This window comes from Anas acuta, chromosome 5 (assembly GCF_963932015.1).
Source record: "Anas acuta chromosome 5, bAnaAcu1.1, whole genome shotgun sequence".
NCBI lineage: Eukaryota > Metazoa > Chordata > Aves > Anseriformes > Anatidae > Anas > Anas acuta.
Window position 1 is genome coordinate 57,377,873 of NC_088983.1, and position 12,393 is coordinate 57,390,265.

The 12,393-nt window shown below is 42.2% G+C and overlaps 1 protein-coding gene across 4 annotated transcripts in view; it reads right to left on the minus strand.

Moving 5' to 3' along the window:
• The window catches only part of MPPED2 (metallophosphoesterase domain containing 2), a 100,291-nt gene that overhangs the window by 2,351 nt on the left and 85,547 nt on the right, over positions 1–12,393 (minus strand). For all 4 annotated transcript variants that reach the window (XM_068685031.1, XM_068685033.1, XM_068685032.1 and 1 more), the window contains exons 5-6: positions 4,592–4,707; positions 2,365–2,478 (exon numbers count right to left, since the gene is read on the minus strand). In XM_068685031.1, coding sequence (XP_068541132.1) covers positions 2,365–2,478; positions 4,592–4,707 — 230 coding nt within the window. The remainder of the gene's footprint in view (positions 1–2,364; positions 2,479–4,591; positions 4,708–12,393) is intronic.

Genomic DNA, 12,393 nt, shown 5'->3' on the forward strand with positions numbered 1-12,393 from the left:
AGTTTAATAGATGACTGCTTTTCACTATGAAGGGATCCTGACAGCTCATTCCCAAATAAATGAAGGAATAGCGAATATTAATCATGGGATTTTTCAGCATGCCAAGGCCTTGACTCCTCAGTAACACTACGGCGTCAGGTTCAGGAGGCCGGAGACTCTTCTCAACCTCCTAAACATCTGGCCAGCAATTGCCATGTTCAGGACAAATTTGAGCAACAAGCAGTAATGCCGCTTCACTTCTGGCCTCTATCTTCTCTTCCACTTGCCACACAGGAATAGGATGGAACAGACCAGGGCGGTGCACTCAAAGAATTTTGGGCAAATGGAGCAAACTATTGACCTGCGAACTGAATCATACCTGCGTCTTCATTCAGGCAATGGGATTCTACTATGTGAGAAAATGAATGGTAATAAAAGCACAGAAATGTCTCCTCTTACAGACATTCTCTCAAGGACATGGAGATGGGGCTCCAGTTCCATTGGTGGAAGAGGTCCATTGTTTTCAGCTGATATCCACCAAAAGCGGACAAAGAAACTAGAAAAAGTCTAGGACGAATTTGGCACAAAATGTACCTTTCATTTTATTATTATTATTAAGAGTTTCATGGAGAAAGAGAACTTCCCATTGCTAAACCACAAAGGAAAAATGTTTTTCTTTTAAACCAACGTGATACAGTACAGCTCACTGCTGTCTGAGAGCTAAGATAAATCCAGCTACCTACAGCGTCTCTCACAAAGAATAATCACTTCAGAATTGCTGCACTTTATTTATTTGGACTGGCAATTTTGATTTAGATCATCTTACGGTGGGGAAAACCTTGTTTGTGGTTGGTTTTACTTATCAACCAGGACAAAAAGCCTGCATGATCAAAATGTGTGTATAGCCTCCCTTGATTTAACAGAATGTAGTGTGCATTCATCTGAGCTAGAGTTGGATGAGAATTAACTGTACTGCGAGGTGCTGCTCTGAAGAGTTGACCATTTGTTTCTGTACAGGAACTGGTAATTCTTAATGTCTTCTGTGTAAGTACTAAAACAGGATTCTAACTTGTTTTAGTATTCTTGTAAGAATGCATTTGAACGTTCACTGTTAACATGTGCTACGACCCTTCCTATGAGATTTAGATCCGAGGTGCTGCACGTGGCTCCACAGTGCTTTTTCATAACCATCTCGCACATTAAAATTCTTTTCTCTCCTATTACTTAAGAATATTACAACTAGAAGTTTCAGCATCCCATGCAACTACAAAAGCTGCATTTTTGTGTTTTAGCTGGAAGTCTTGCTGTATTCACTTAGTCTTGGTATGCAAGGATTAATATTTGTACAAAACATGCAATCTTTTCCTGGGTGCATTCAAATACTGCTATCCATGCTGCTGTACTTAAGGTCAAGTCAGTATTTCCATTATAAACTCCTTATTTACAGACCTTTATAAACCATGAGTAAAATCCATTTCATGAAGTCATGAGGGCTTTGGAAAAACCAACAATACTAGTTGACCAAGCTCTCTTTTTTTTTCCTTTGGCATTTCTGAAGTTCTCCAAATCTGTGAGCTTACAGAGAAGCTAATTAGAGTCAATGGAGAAACCTCCAGGGGGGAAATATAAAGCATTTAATGCATAATTTTGAGTTCTAGGGTCACAAAGTCTTACACTCTCTCTCTGGCAGACCTCCTAATATTTGTCTCACAGCCACATGAAAGCTACAAAATTGTATTAAATATTTAAATATCTCCAAAATATATTTAATCTCTCATTCCCTCCCACTGCCACAAACAGAGCTTTTCATTTCTGATCTGGTACTGACAGTGGGCAAATCTCTTCTAAAATATGAGGCTGCTGGAAGCTAACATACACAGTATGAACTGTACTACAGGATGCTTTTAGAAATGTATGCAAAGTGAGTTCTGGCAATCTCTCCTCCTGATGTCTGTCCTCCTTTCTGCTTTTCCTTGCATGCTGAGGGAGGTAAGCTGAGACAGTAAGTTGTCTTCAATTTTCTAGCACTTTTCTTGGCTCCCGCACTTGGAATAATTGGAATAATTTTAATTTTGGCTTGCATGTGTGGGGAATCTCATCTGTTTCTCTAACAAAGTTTGTCAAAATTTACATTGCTTTCAATTAACCTGTGTAGAACAACCTTTGCACAGTGAAAGATGTAGGTGGCTAAATGTAGCACACATTCCTGAAACAGCCTGTTTTAATTCTGGCATAAATTTACAAAGTGCTGTGCATGCAATCACTTCCCTCAGTTCCCTCTCTACTTTAGTCCAATATGCCAATACCCATCCCTTGCAATGCGTCATCGAGATGCGCTCCTTTGGAATTAGCCTCAGATCCAAGAGGAGTAGCACAGATCCTTACCTTCATGGATTCCACCAAAGACGTGGAGTTTGGGCCTTACTCGCCTCTGCACTGTGTTTAGCAGTTCCACACAACCAACTCTCTGCAGCTCCTTTGGAACCCAGTCTCGAAAACCTGAAGGCAAAATGCAATCAATAGTATTAATTTTCTCTATTCAGGTAAGGTTTTACATAGTCTTTCAGGAAGTCATAATTCACTGAAGGTTTATTACCATTATCTACACTCATAACCTCTCCATTAAAGCACACAATGGCTTTTAAGCAACATTTCACTGTCACTTCGTCTTCCTTAAGATTTCCCCTCTCCATATGCATTAATATTTTTCTGGATGTGATTTGTTTTTTTAAACTATAGGCTTAAACTCATCTTCCACCTTCAAACCCTTGAACATTTTTTCCCGGCACTGCTGATTTTTCTTCCCTTTCCCCTGGCTCTCACAGCGGTCACCTTCCCAATTCAGTGAGGTGGTCCCTCCAGAAGCACAATACGTGAGGAAATCAGCTGTTCTACAACCTGACACCTCTGCCACCCCAAAGATTTAACACGGCCTTCCACAACTTCCAGAGGTCTGCGAGCATCAGGTAATGTCTGAGCCCCCAGTTAGCAACAAGAAGCAATGCATATTCAATTAAAGCATTCATTAGCATCTGCAGCATCACTGTATTTCTCCATGAACCCAATTGAGAGCAGATGGATTAGCAACCCATGTAAAATAGCACCCGCGAAACATCATAAAAGTGCTTGTGGGGTTTTCTGCTTCTTCGGGAAAATAAACAGATTAAAAGAGTGCTATTCAGAGCGCTGGTTTGCAATATCCGGTGTGCTCCACTGTCAGCGGCTGGTGCATCGCTGCTTTATCAAAGCAGCAGGCAGGTAGCTCCGGGAAGCTTAAAGTGAATTTGCAGCACTATTAAAAGAGCTCCTAGTAACCAGGATATAAGAAGAGCAATAAGTATATTATTGGTCAAAAACTTTTTTTTTTCTGCTCTTAGCTCTGCTTCGATTGCTGACTCTTAACTTACTACGATGCAAAATAGGCATTAATTCCTGACTCCACGGTCCCTGGGAGAGCACTGAGCCAACCTGGTGGCATTTAAATGCTGCTTTATACTGGCACCATGCAATTCTGAGAACTGGGGGTTTTCTTCTTTTAAACTCACTACCATCCCAAAAGTCAATGACTTCATGTGATCGTGCGATGATCTGACCCCTTGCATTTCTAAACAATTTACTGAAAGCCTGGCAAAATCACCATCTATTAGCGGTAACGGTAATGAATAAGTAGCTGGCACTTCTTCAGCCTGATAAGCAACATTGAAAAAAGGCAATGCTCAGTTGTAAAACTGATTGGAATACTGAAAATATGATCCTAGACTGTTTGCTATGTGTCTTGAAGAAAAGCAACACATGATGTGTGATAGTATCTTATAGGGTAAAAGATAGGAAAAAATAGTGGAAATTTTAAAATGGTTTAGTGAGCACTTAACATATGCCCCAAACCAAGTACTTCTACCTCTGCTGAGCGATCCTCATCTTAGCATCTTTTTGAGACAACCAGAATTTACTTTATTACAGAATTACTGTGATATCTGTTATATCTGTGAATTACACACATGTTCAGGACAAGCAAAATGTAACTAAATGGAAAAATTTCAGCTAACTCTTGAAAAATAATTTACACATTCATATGTCTTTAGTTTACAATTATCTGAGGGCATAATTCATTCTTTCACAAATTTACTTTAAGTCAATTAGAATATGTAACAGTGGTTTTACAGATGTTATGCTTAAAAGGGAATTGTAAAGGAGAAAATATGACTACAAGCTCTTGAACTTTTGACTGCATACACTAAAACCTCAAAGAAATATGTCATAGTAGGGGGGGAAATGTTTTAGAAGTTTAAGCCAACCTCTGAAAAATCACATGGGATTGGAAACTGTCAGATGAATATTGTACTTAAACAAAATGGCCATGGAATTGGATATATGATATTCCCTAGCTTGAGCTAAACAAAAAATGTAATTGAAAAAAACACCTGGAAGCTCAACAGATTTTGCTAACCTTAATCATCACTTTACCCTTCTTTCAGAAAGGCTTTTTAATTCATAGCTTTGAGTTAGAGTGCAATTACAGCACATGTTATGGAATTACTAATTTTGCTTAGTTGGAAAGTAAAATTCTCATGAAAAGAAAAAAAAAATCACACACAGCTTTTGTTTCACTTACCAAGGGGAGGTCCATGTGTCATTAGTATATCAATACCCTCGGGGATAAGGTTCCACTTGTCTAGCAAAGACTGACCTCTGGGTAGGTTAAAGCCCCATCCATTAAACCACGGTGTCCTTTGGGGAAAAATAAGATGAAGTGCATCAGTGGAAAATAAAAATCTCTTCCCTTCTCCAATTTTTCTGAATTACAGTAACTTCTGCAGCACAGAGACTACTTGCAGACAGCCTTTTCGAAGGGAATGTCTCTACAACAAACTGGTTCAAGTACACACTGATCTGTATGTTTGATTTTAATATCCAATGATCTTTTTGTACCTCAGGAATATTCAGCTCTGGGGGCATTTATCCAACAAAGAGAAAGGAGAAAAAATTAAACAACACAAGCTCAATCTAAAGCTTACATTTGGGGATGTTCAGATACAAGAACTCCTAACTTGTATTATCCCATCAAAACAATCAAAACCCTCAGTTTTTGGAGGCAAGGGAAAATTACAGCACAAGGCACCTAATGGGTAACAGTTCATCAGGAAGACAGCATAACATTGTGGATATAAGCACTGTGTACTACAATATTTCACCAAATTCAAACTTCCTTTGTCTAGCACTTTTAATATCAGAACGTTTGCACATAACTTGGCTTTGAAGCCCTGAGCCTCCTGGAGGCCTTGATCAATGTTTAGCCTCACAGTAACTTTTTTAAAGAGATCTTATCACTTAAAACTCATTTAGTATTTCTTAAGAAAAAGAGATCCTCAGGTTTCTCCATCACAGCACAGCATTGTTCTGTGACATTTGTTTATCCATCAACCCAGGCACGTAATGATAAAAAGCTTACTTTCTTAGAGTACTTTGTCAAGGTATAATACCAAAGTGAGTGGTCTTGATGCAATTTTAATATAGTAACGTCTTTCCTGATCAGGTAAATCCACAATTGTTCTGAAGAGGCAGTGTTTACAGCTGTTATTTAAACATTTTGGGTAGCTGTTAGAATTAAGGTATTTGTAATAGTTTTCATCTGTGTGTGTGTTTCACTGTGTGAGTGTAGGCAACAGAATTAAGACTGGGTTGCTTCATTTTCTAGGAGGGTTTCCCTGTACCAGCCATAGATATTTGGGGCCATCCTTCTCAGTCTTCTCTGTACTGCAGTTGTGAAAAAAAAACTTTCATGTTAAAAAAGAATGTGGAAAAGCATACCTGTTAAATAAGAAAGATCATTAAGAGTCCTACATCACTTCATTATGTAATCTGCCTTCTGCACCCTCTAACTTATGAATATGTTCAATCTCAAATATGCATTCAAGTGGAAATTTCCCGTGGAGATTACATCTCCCTTTAATTTTATTTTTTGTAATTAAAATACATACTTTGCTTGCCAGAGAAAGTAATTTGACCAATGAAAGGTTTACCCAGTTCTAAGTACACTCAGAGTTCCTGACAATCAGCAGTAAGGGCAAACAGCAGGCACTACCAATACAGGTGCAGGAAGGTCACAGCTACAAATCACAGACACATCCTCCTCCCATGTGGTCCTTCTGAGCTAATGCTTATATTACACATACATAGGAACTCGTTCAACCTAATAGACTTCCTGGACGTTGGAAGAATGGCAAGAAAAGACAGGAAAATTAATGCTAGTTAAGCCTTTTATATAAGCTATGGGCTCCTCGTGCATAGCAAAGGAACTCCAGCTCTCACTGTTGGCTTACTCTGCACCATCTGAAAACCTGAAGAAAGATCTTAAGTTGTTAAGTGAGGGCAGTGCACCGCAGAGCAGGTTTGCAAGCAACTGAATTAAAAATGAAACGTGTCTGAACTTCAGCTAAATCACAACTGCTCCTGCTTTGCCATGATTCACCTTTCTGAAACGTCTAAATTAGGTACGAATGTTTCCTTTCCTGTAATGTTCCCACATTTTAACATATCAAGATTATCAAAACCCTCAGGGCTGCAGTTGGCTAAACATTCAGCTGCTTAAAAAAACAAACACACAGCACATAGGTTGAACTTTTCACTATCAATTAATGATTCTTTCCCCACTTGCATTCCTTCTGCAGATAGTACTGTACTTATTATACCATAGTTAAACCTGAAACATGAAACCACATCTGTGATCTCTCTGGAGTTCTTTGGAGACTGCAACCACGGAAAAAGCTGCATTTGTCTGCAGGTTTTTTATTTTATGTTATTCTTAAGCACTGAGGGAGGAGGAGGGGAATCCGAGTTCCAATATATTCTTCCTTCACCAGCCTCTGTAATTAGCTGTGACTAACAGCCACCACATGGGAACCCACTTGTAAGAAAACTTTCGAGATGCCTTCCCCATTAGCCAGCCCATGCACAGAAAAGGCAGGAATCTTTATTACACTCAAATCTTTTCATAAAAAATTAATAAATCGGGAAGATGAGAGGGCGTGACTGGAAGAACAGCAGGGTTCAGGCTCCGCTCCCTGACTCAGGCCTCGCTGGGGCCCTGCTCCGGGCCTCGCAGGGAAACCCACAGGGCACGTTTGGAACAGCACCGAGAGGAAAAACGGCACAGGTTCATGTCGGGATGAGATCCCATGGAAGGTCACCCCATGCTTGCACTCCGCTGGGTTGCGGTGCAGACGAAATGGAGTTGATGTGCTGCGAATCCCCTGAGGGGCCAGAGGAATGGCTGCTTGTCCCCAGCAAGAGCTGAGCGGGTGGAGGAGAGGCAAAGCCCGCACTGCAGGCAGGTAGCATCCTATCAGCACGTGTTGGACAGGGATACTGCACTCCAGGTATTGCCTTTCGCTGCATACCAAAGAGCTAAACAGAGTCACACACAACATTTAAACAATCTAGGGGAAAAAAAACATGCACACAGATACATACAACACCCTCCTGAGCTGATTACTTGTTGGGAGAAGACCCCTCAGCTCCAAGAGGATGTGTCTGTGATGTCCTTTGGCTGCACCTACCTATGATAAGGCGCAATCCAGTGCAAATAATTATGCAGAGGCTAATTAGGCATTCGTAATCATATTTAAGACCTGACATATTTTTCCTTCCTATTACGTTCTTAGTAACAGAATTCTGTGAACTACCAGCGCCGTGAATAGCGTGCTTCATTTCTAAATAGTCAAAAGAAAAGAAAGCGATCAACTGTTGAAATGTCACAAGGGAGGCGTAGACATAAAAAAACGTGGGAATTTGTAATGAGAGAGAACAAATGATTTTGTCATTTTACGTTTGACGGACCAGAACACTTCCTCAGACGCACCGCACGGCACGACACGGGTCCCGCTCACGCACCATGGCAGCCCACGGCCAGGAGAACCTAATTTAGCCTCCGCTCGTCAGAGCCACGCTGCGCTCCACAGCATCCTTCACGTGCCATGAAGCTGTCACTGTAAGTCTTGAGCCCTGGCTCACCTGACAGCTCGGCCCTCCCCTGACTGCAAAGCTTCCTTATCATTTCGGCATTTCAGCTCTGCCGGCACCAGATGTGTCACGGGGAATATCCTAATGAAAGGCAGACACCTGCCCCGCTGCTGTACCCTCTTCGGTTCTTCATTTCTGCACGGGAATCCCCACAGATCCCTCTCCACCTGGCGTTCTGGAGCTTACATTGGCTGCAATTAACTGAGTGCTTATGCAGCAGGCTGCGCGTTGCCTTCACACCCTGTGCTGCAGGAGAGGCGCACGGCACTCACCGCCAGAACGAGGAGGAGGCGATCCTAAACTTCAGGGCAAGGCTAACCCTCCCGTCACAGGTGCTGTGGGAGAACTGCCTGACAAGAAAAACAAATCCACCGGCCTTCAGAGGCAGAGAGCTGACTCTTCAGCAGGTGATCGCATCCTCCCTTTTCCCAAATAACTGAAGTGTTCTTACTAGTTTGCTATTAAAAAAAAATACAGCGAGGGAGCATTACTTTACGGCATAAGCTTCAGAAAACAAAATCACAACCCCTCCGTGGCATGTACATCTCAGAAGCAGCAGTCACGCAGGGAAACAGAAGACACAGCTATGGCCAAGCTCATCCAAGTGATGCAAGAATTTTGACTCCTTTGGGAAGGTTTTTAAAGGATGGTATCTCCCACCATCTACTTCCATTCTTTCTCTGGCTAGGGGCTCATCAATTTAATTACACAATCCTCAGAGTTCAACAACTCAAAAGGTAAACCTACAATGAGACCTAGACAAAACTTTTCCTTTTAACCCATGAGCAAATCCAATTATTTCATTAGCTACGTCTAAACAGAAGTAGAAAAAAAATAAATTCTTTTTTCTATTTCCTTTATTCATTCATTTTTAAGGCTAACCGGTCACCCTACGAAAGCTCCAGTTTGATCTTTAATCCTCCAAGCGAAGTATACAGGAGGCAAAAATCTGGGGCTGTTTCCTTCTACAGGACCAAGCCGAAGGAGCGCCTGACCCACACCGCAGCAGGAAGCGCTTCCACGCAACAAACAGCAGAAACGAGATGCTTGCTGGGTGTTTTTGTCAGCATTCAGAGTGCACATGCAAGCCTGGAAGGAGACAGACAGCTCCTGCAGCAGCAAAGACGGGATGAGACAGGGCACTGTATGTGCATTCCCAGAATTGTTGAGGTTTGGGACTAGCCCACTAGCATAGCCCCAGAATATTCACCACAGCCCGACGCAAAAGCTTGCCGCGGCGCAGAGCGCTTGCTGACAGCAAACCACAGAGGGAATAAAAACAAAAGCGACCTTTGTGCACAGCGCAGAAAAGCCTTCCCATCCGATCCTCCACCCTCCATCCGATCCTCCGCCCTCCGTCCCGAGGCGCACACCGGTGTTTGCCAGGGTGCAGCAGCAATGGGCAGAGCAGAGCGTGCCTGCTGGGGAAACACAACGGGGCTGGAGAGGGGAGAAGGGGAAGGCCAGAGCCTGTGTAACCATGAAGACAAAGGGCTGAGCAGGGCAAGTGCATGGCGTACTAAGCAAGCATGTTTTACAAGATAAGAGCTTCTGGGAAGACTCTGACACTTGCCTTCGGTGCCACAAAAGCGTTTTTGATTAAGCTCTTTCTTAGAGCGAATATTAAAACCCCCTTTTTTTAATATAATGTAACAACAGCTAGGAAATCCTAAAGGCTAAATAATTTCCTAAACGTGCTTGTTATAACATCGTGATATTGCTCATAACGTTGTGATATCAGAAAGGACAGAGTTAAATGGTTCTAGCTGTCCTAGCTCATTTCCACCTGTGTTTACACGCTGTGCCTCGGCATCCCGCTGAGGAAAGTGGGGACAGTAACATGCAACCTTCTTAAAAAGTATCACAGAGTCCAGCTCCTCAGGGTTTTGCTTATCCTGCATCTTTAAACAACTGCAGCTCTCGTGGGACAGCTCTTACAGAAGTGGGTTACCAGTACTGTGACAACGTGGCTCTCCTAATTAGAGAAGTACACACGTTTCAGGCACCTCTGCATATGTCTAGAACACAGTTCTGCTCTTCTCCCAACGTTACAAGAAGCTGAAGCCGCAACAACGGCTGGGATTTTTGCAGGTTCTCTCCCTTTCAACTCACATGCTACAATTTCTAAACATTTATTGGTTCTCTGAATGATAAAACATTTAAGAAACACAAACATCCACAAGTTTGGAAGGAGAGAGTCCACGCAGTACCTTGCCCCCATAAAGCCAGCACAAAGTAGTGTGCTCTGCTCAGATCACAGACTTTAACAATACCACAGCACCACGGTGAGTATTTAAGACCCCAAGTTAACTTCTGTGGGAAAGATGTGCTTTTTTAAAAAAGAAACCAGAAGAAAGTTGTGTAAAGAAACGCAGAAACGTGCCAGCATTTAAGAAACTTGAAGCCAAAGAAGCTGACAGTCAGGAGGTTAAAACACCAGCAGGATCACGGAGGATGACAAGACAGCGGACAGCAAGACAGGGCATGGGGGTCCCTGAGGGAAGGGGGGAAGAATACGCAGTGAAGCAGAGAAGGGGATGACACCGGCATGGTAGTGGATACTGGAGAGGTAGGGAATAGATGAGATTTTCAACTTTATGACTCAGAAAAACTTTGGTTAAGTATGTGAATCGCTCATCAAAGAGTAAATTTCCTCCAAATCTTCTGAGGTTTTCCAATCTCCAGCTGTGTTGCAATTATTTTATTGAGGGCTTTACTTAATGAGATCTGGGAGATATTTTAATATCCCCAAAATCTGAAAATAATTCAAACTTGACTCAAGGGCTAATTTCATTCTACTTTTAAAACACACAGAACTACACAGACCTACTAACAGAAGAACATAGTAGCCCTTGCGTTCTTCTGCGCTGCGTATGGCTGAGGATGGCTTGAGGGACACACCTGGGCCAAAGGTAGTGCCAGGCTCGGCTGGGGCTGTACAGGACCTATAAAGTCATCTGGGGCCATACAGGAGCCACGCTGCATTTCCCCAATTGCTACAGGAGTGCTGCGGCAGCAGGTCAGGCCTGCGAAACACCATGGGGACTGATCTGATGATCTGCTGCTTGTTCCAGAAAGGGCACCCTGTCCCCTTCATTCCCATACTACACCCGTGCCCCTTCCAGCATCACAGGATGCTGCAGTATTGAAAAGAGCTTCAATTTCTCAGTTTTTGATGGTAGGATTTTCTGATTTTTGTGGAAATGAAGAGGAAGGAGCTGACTGGTCCAGAAGCTCTCCACAATGTAAAATCAACGTCCACTCTGAGGGACAGGGCAGGAGGAGGAAGAAAGAAAGAAAAAACAGTTTGTTTGTTAAGCTGGGTGCAAAGCCACTTACCCTCCATAGCCTTATGGAAACAGCCAAAACAATCAAAAAGTTTCCAGAGTCACGCCACACACTTATTTGGCATTTAAGTACTGCATAAAACATCATGGCTAGACCTTAGACAGTAATACTGGTTCACCATTTCATTGTGTTAGGAGGTGTCATTTCTTTAAAAACCATGCCCGTTTGCTTCATTTTCTTCACTTATTGTAGCCTTTGCCTTGTGCTGAGAAGTAACATCTGACGCAATCAAAATTTCACTTTGCTGAAAACTGTGATCCTACTTCGGAGTCTGCAGAGAAGTTGGTAGCTTCACCCAAACACACTGCCACCTCCTCTGTCAAATTCTGTCAACCAAGAAACTACAAAAATTCATCAGGGGAAAGGGGTGAGCATGGCTCTCTGAATACATATCATACCTCCTTCTCAGTTCAGGCAACCTCATGTACTTGTTTTGTAGGCACATACAAAAACCCTCCAGCTGATATTACATACACACTACTTACACAGGTATACACGTGTGCATATACACATAAATACACACTACCTATGTAAGATAGATGTATATACATACATTTATCTCCTGTTGCTCTGCCTGTGACAAGGAATCTAGCACGTAAGTTGAAGAAACAGAAGAAGGCACTCCCAACCCAATGAAAACTACAAGTACTCTAGCACTCAAGCATGAACCCAGTAACCTACGTTAACGTTTTCAGGTTATTACCTGGAGGAGCTGTTTTATGTATGAGCCAATTTAGCAAATCAATTAAAGTAATGCAGTTACTTGATCAACAGATGAACACAAAGGGGAAAAAAATGACAGAAGAGGCTGACAAAAAAAAAATGAGGATCATAAAAGAAGCAGGAGCTGCTAAAAAGACTGCAGAGCATTCAGCATTACAGAGGTAAAAGGAGCATTACTTTAATTTAAAAGGATCTGTTTAAGCATGGGTCATTCGCTTTTGTCGGCTTCAAGATCATTAAGCAAAGATCTCAGATTACAAGCAGGTCAATTTACACAACATTTAATTTTAGGCTTACCCACCTTCATCACGCCCTTTCAAAGAG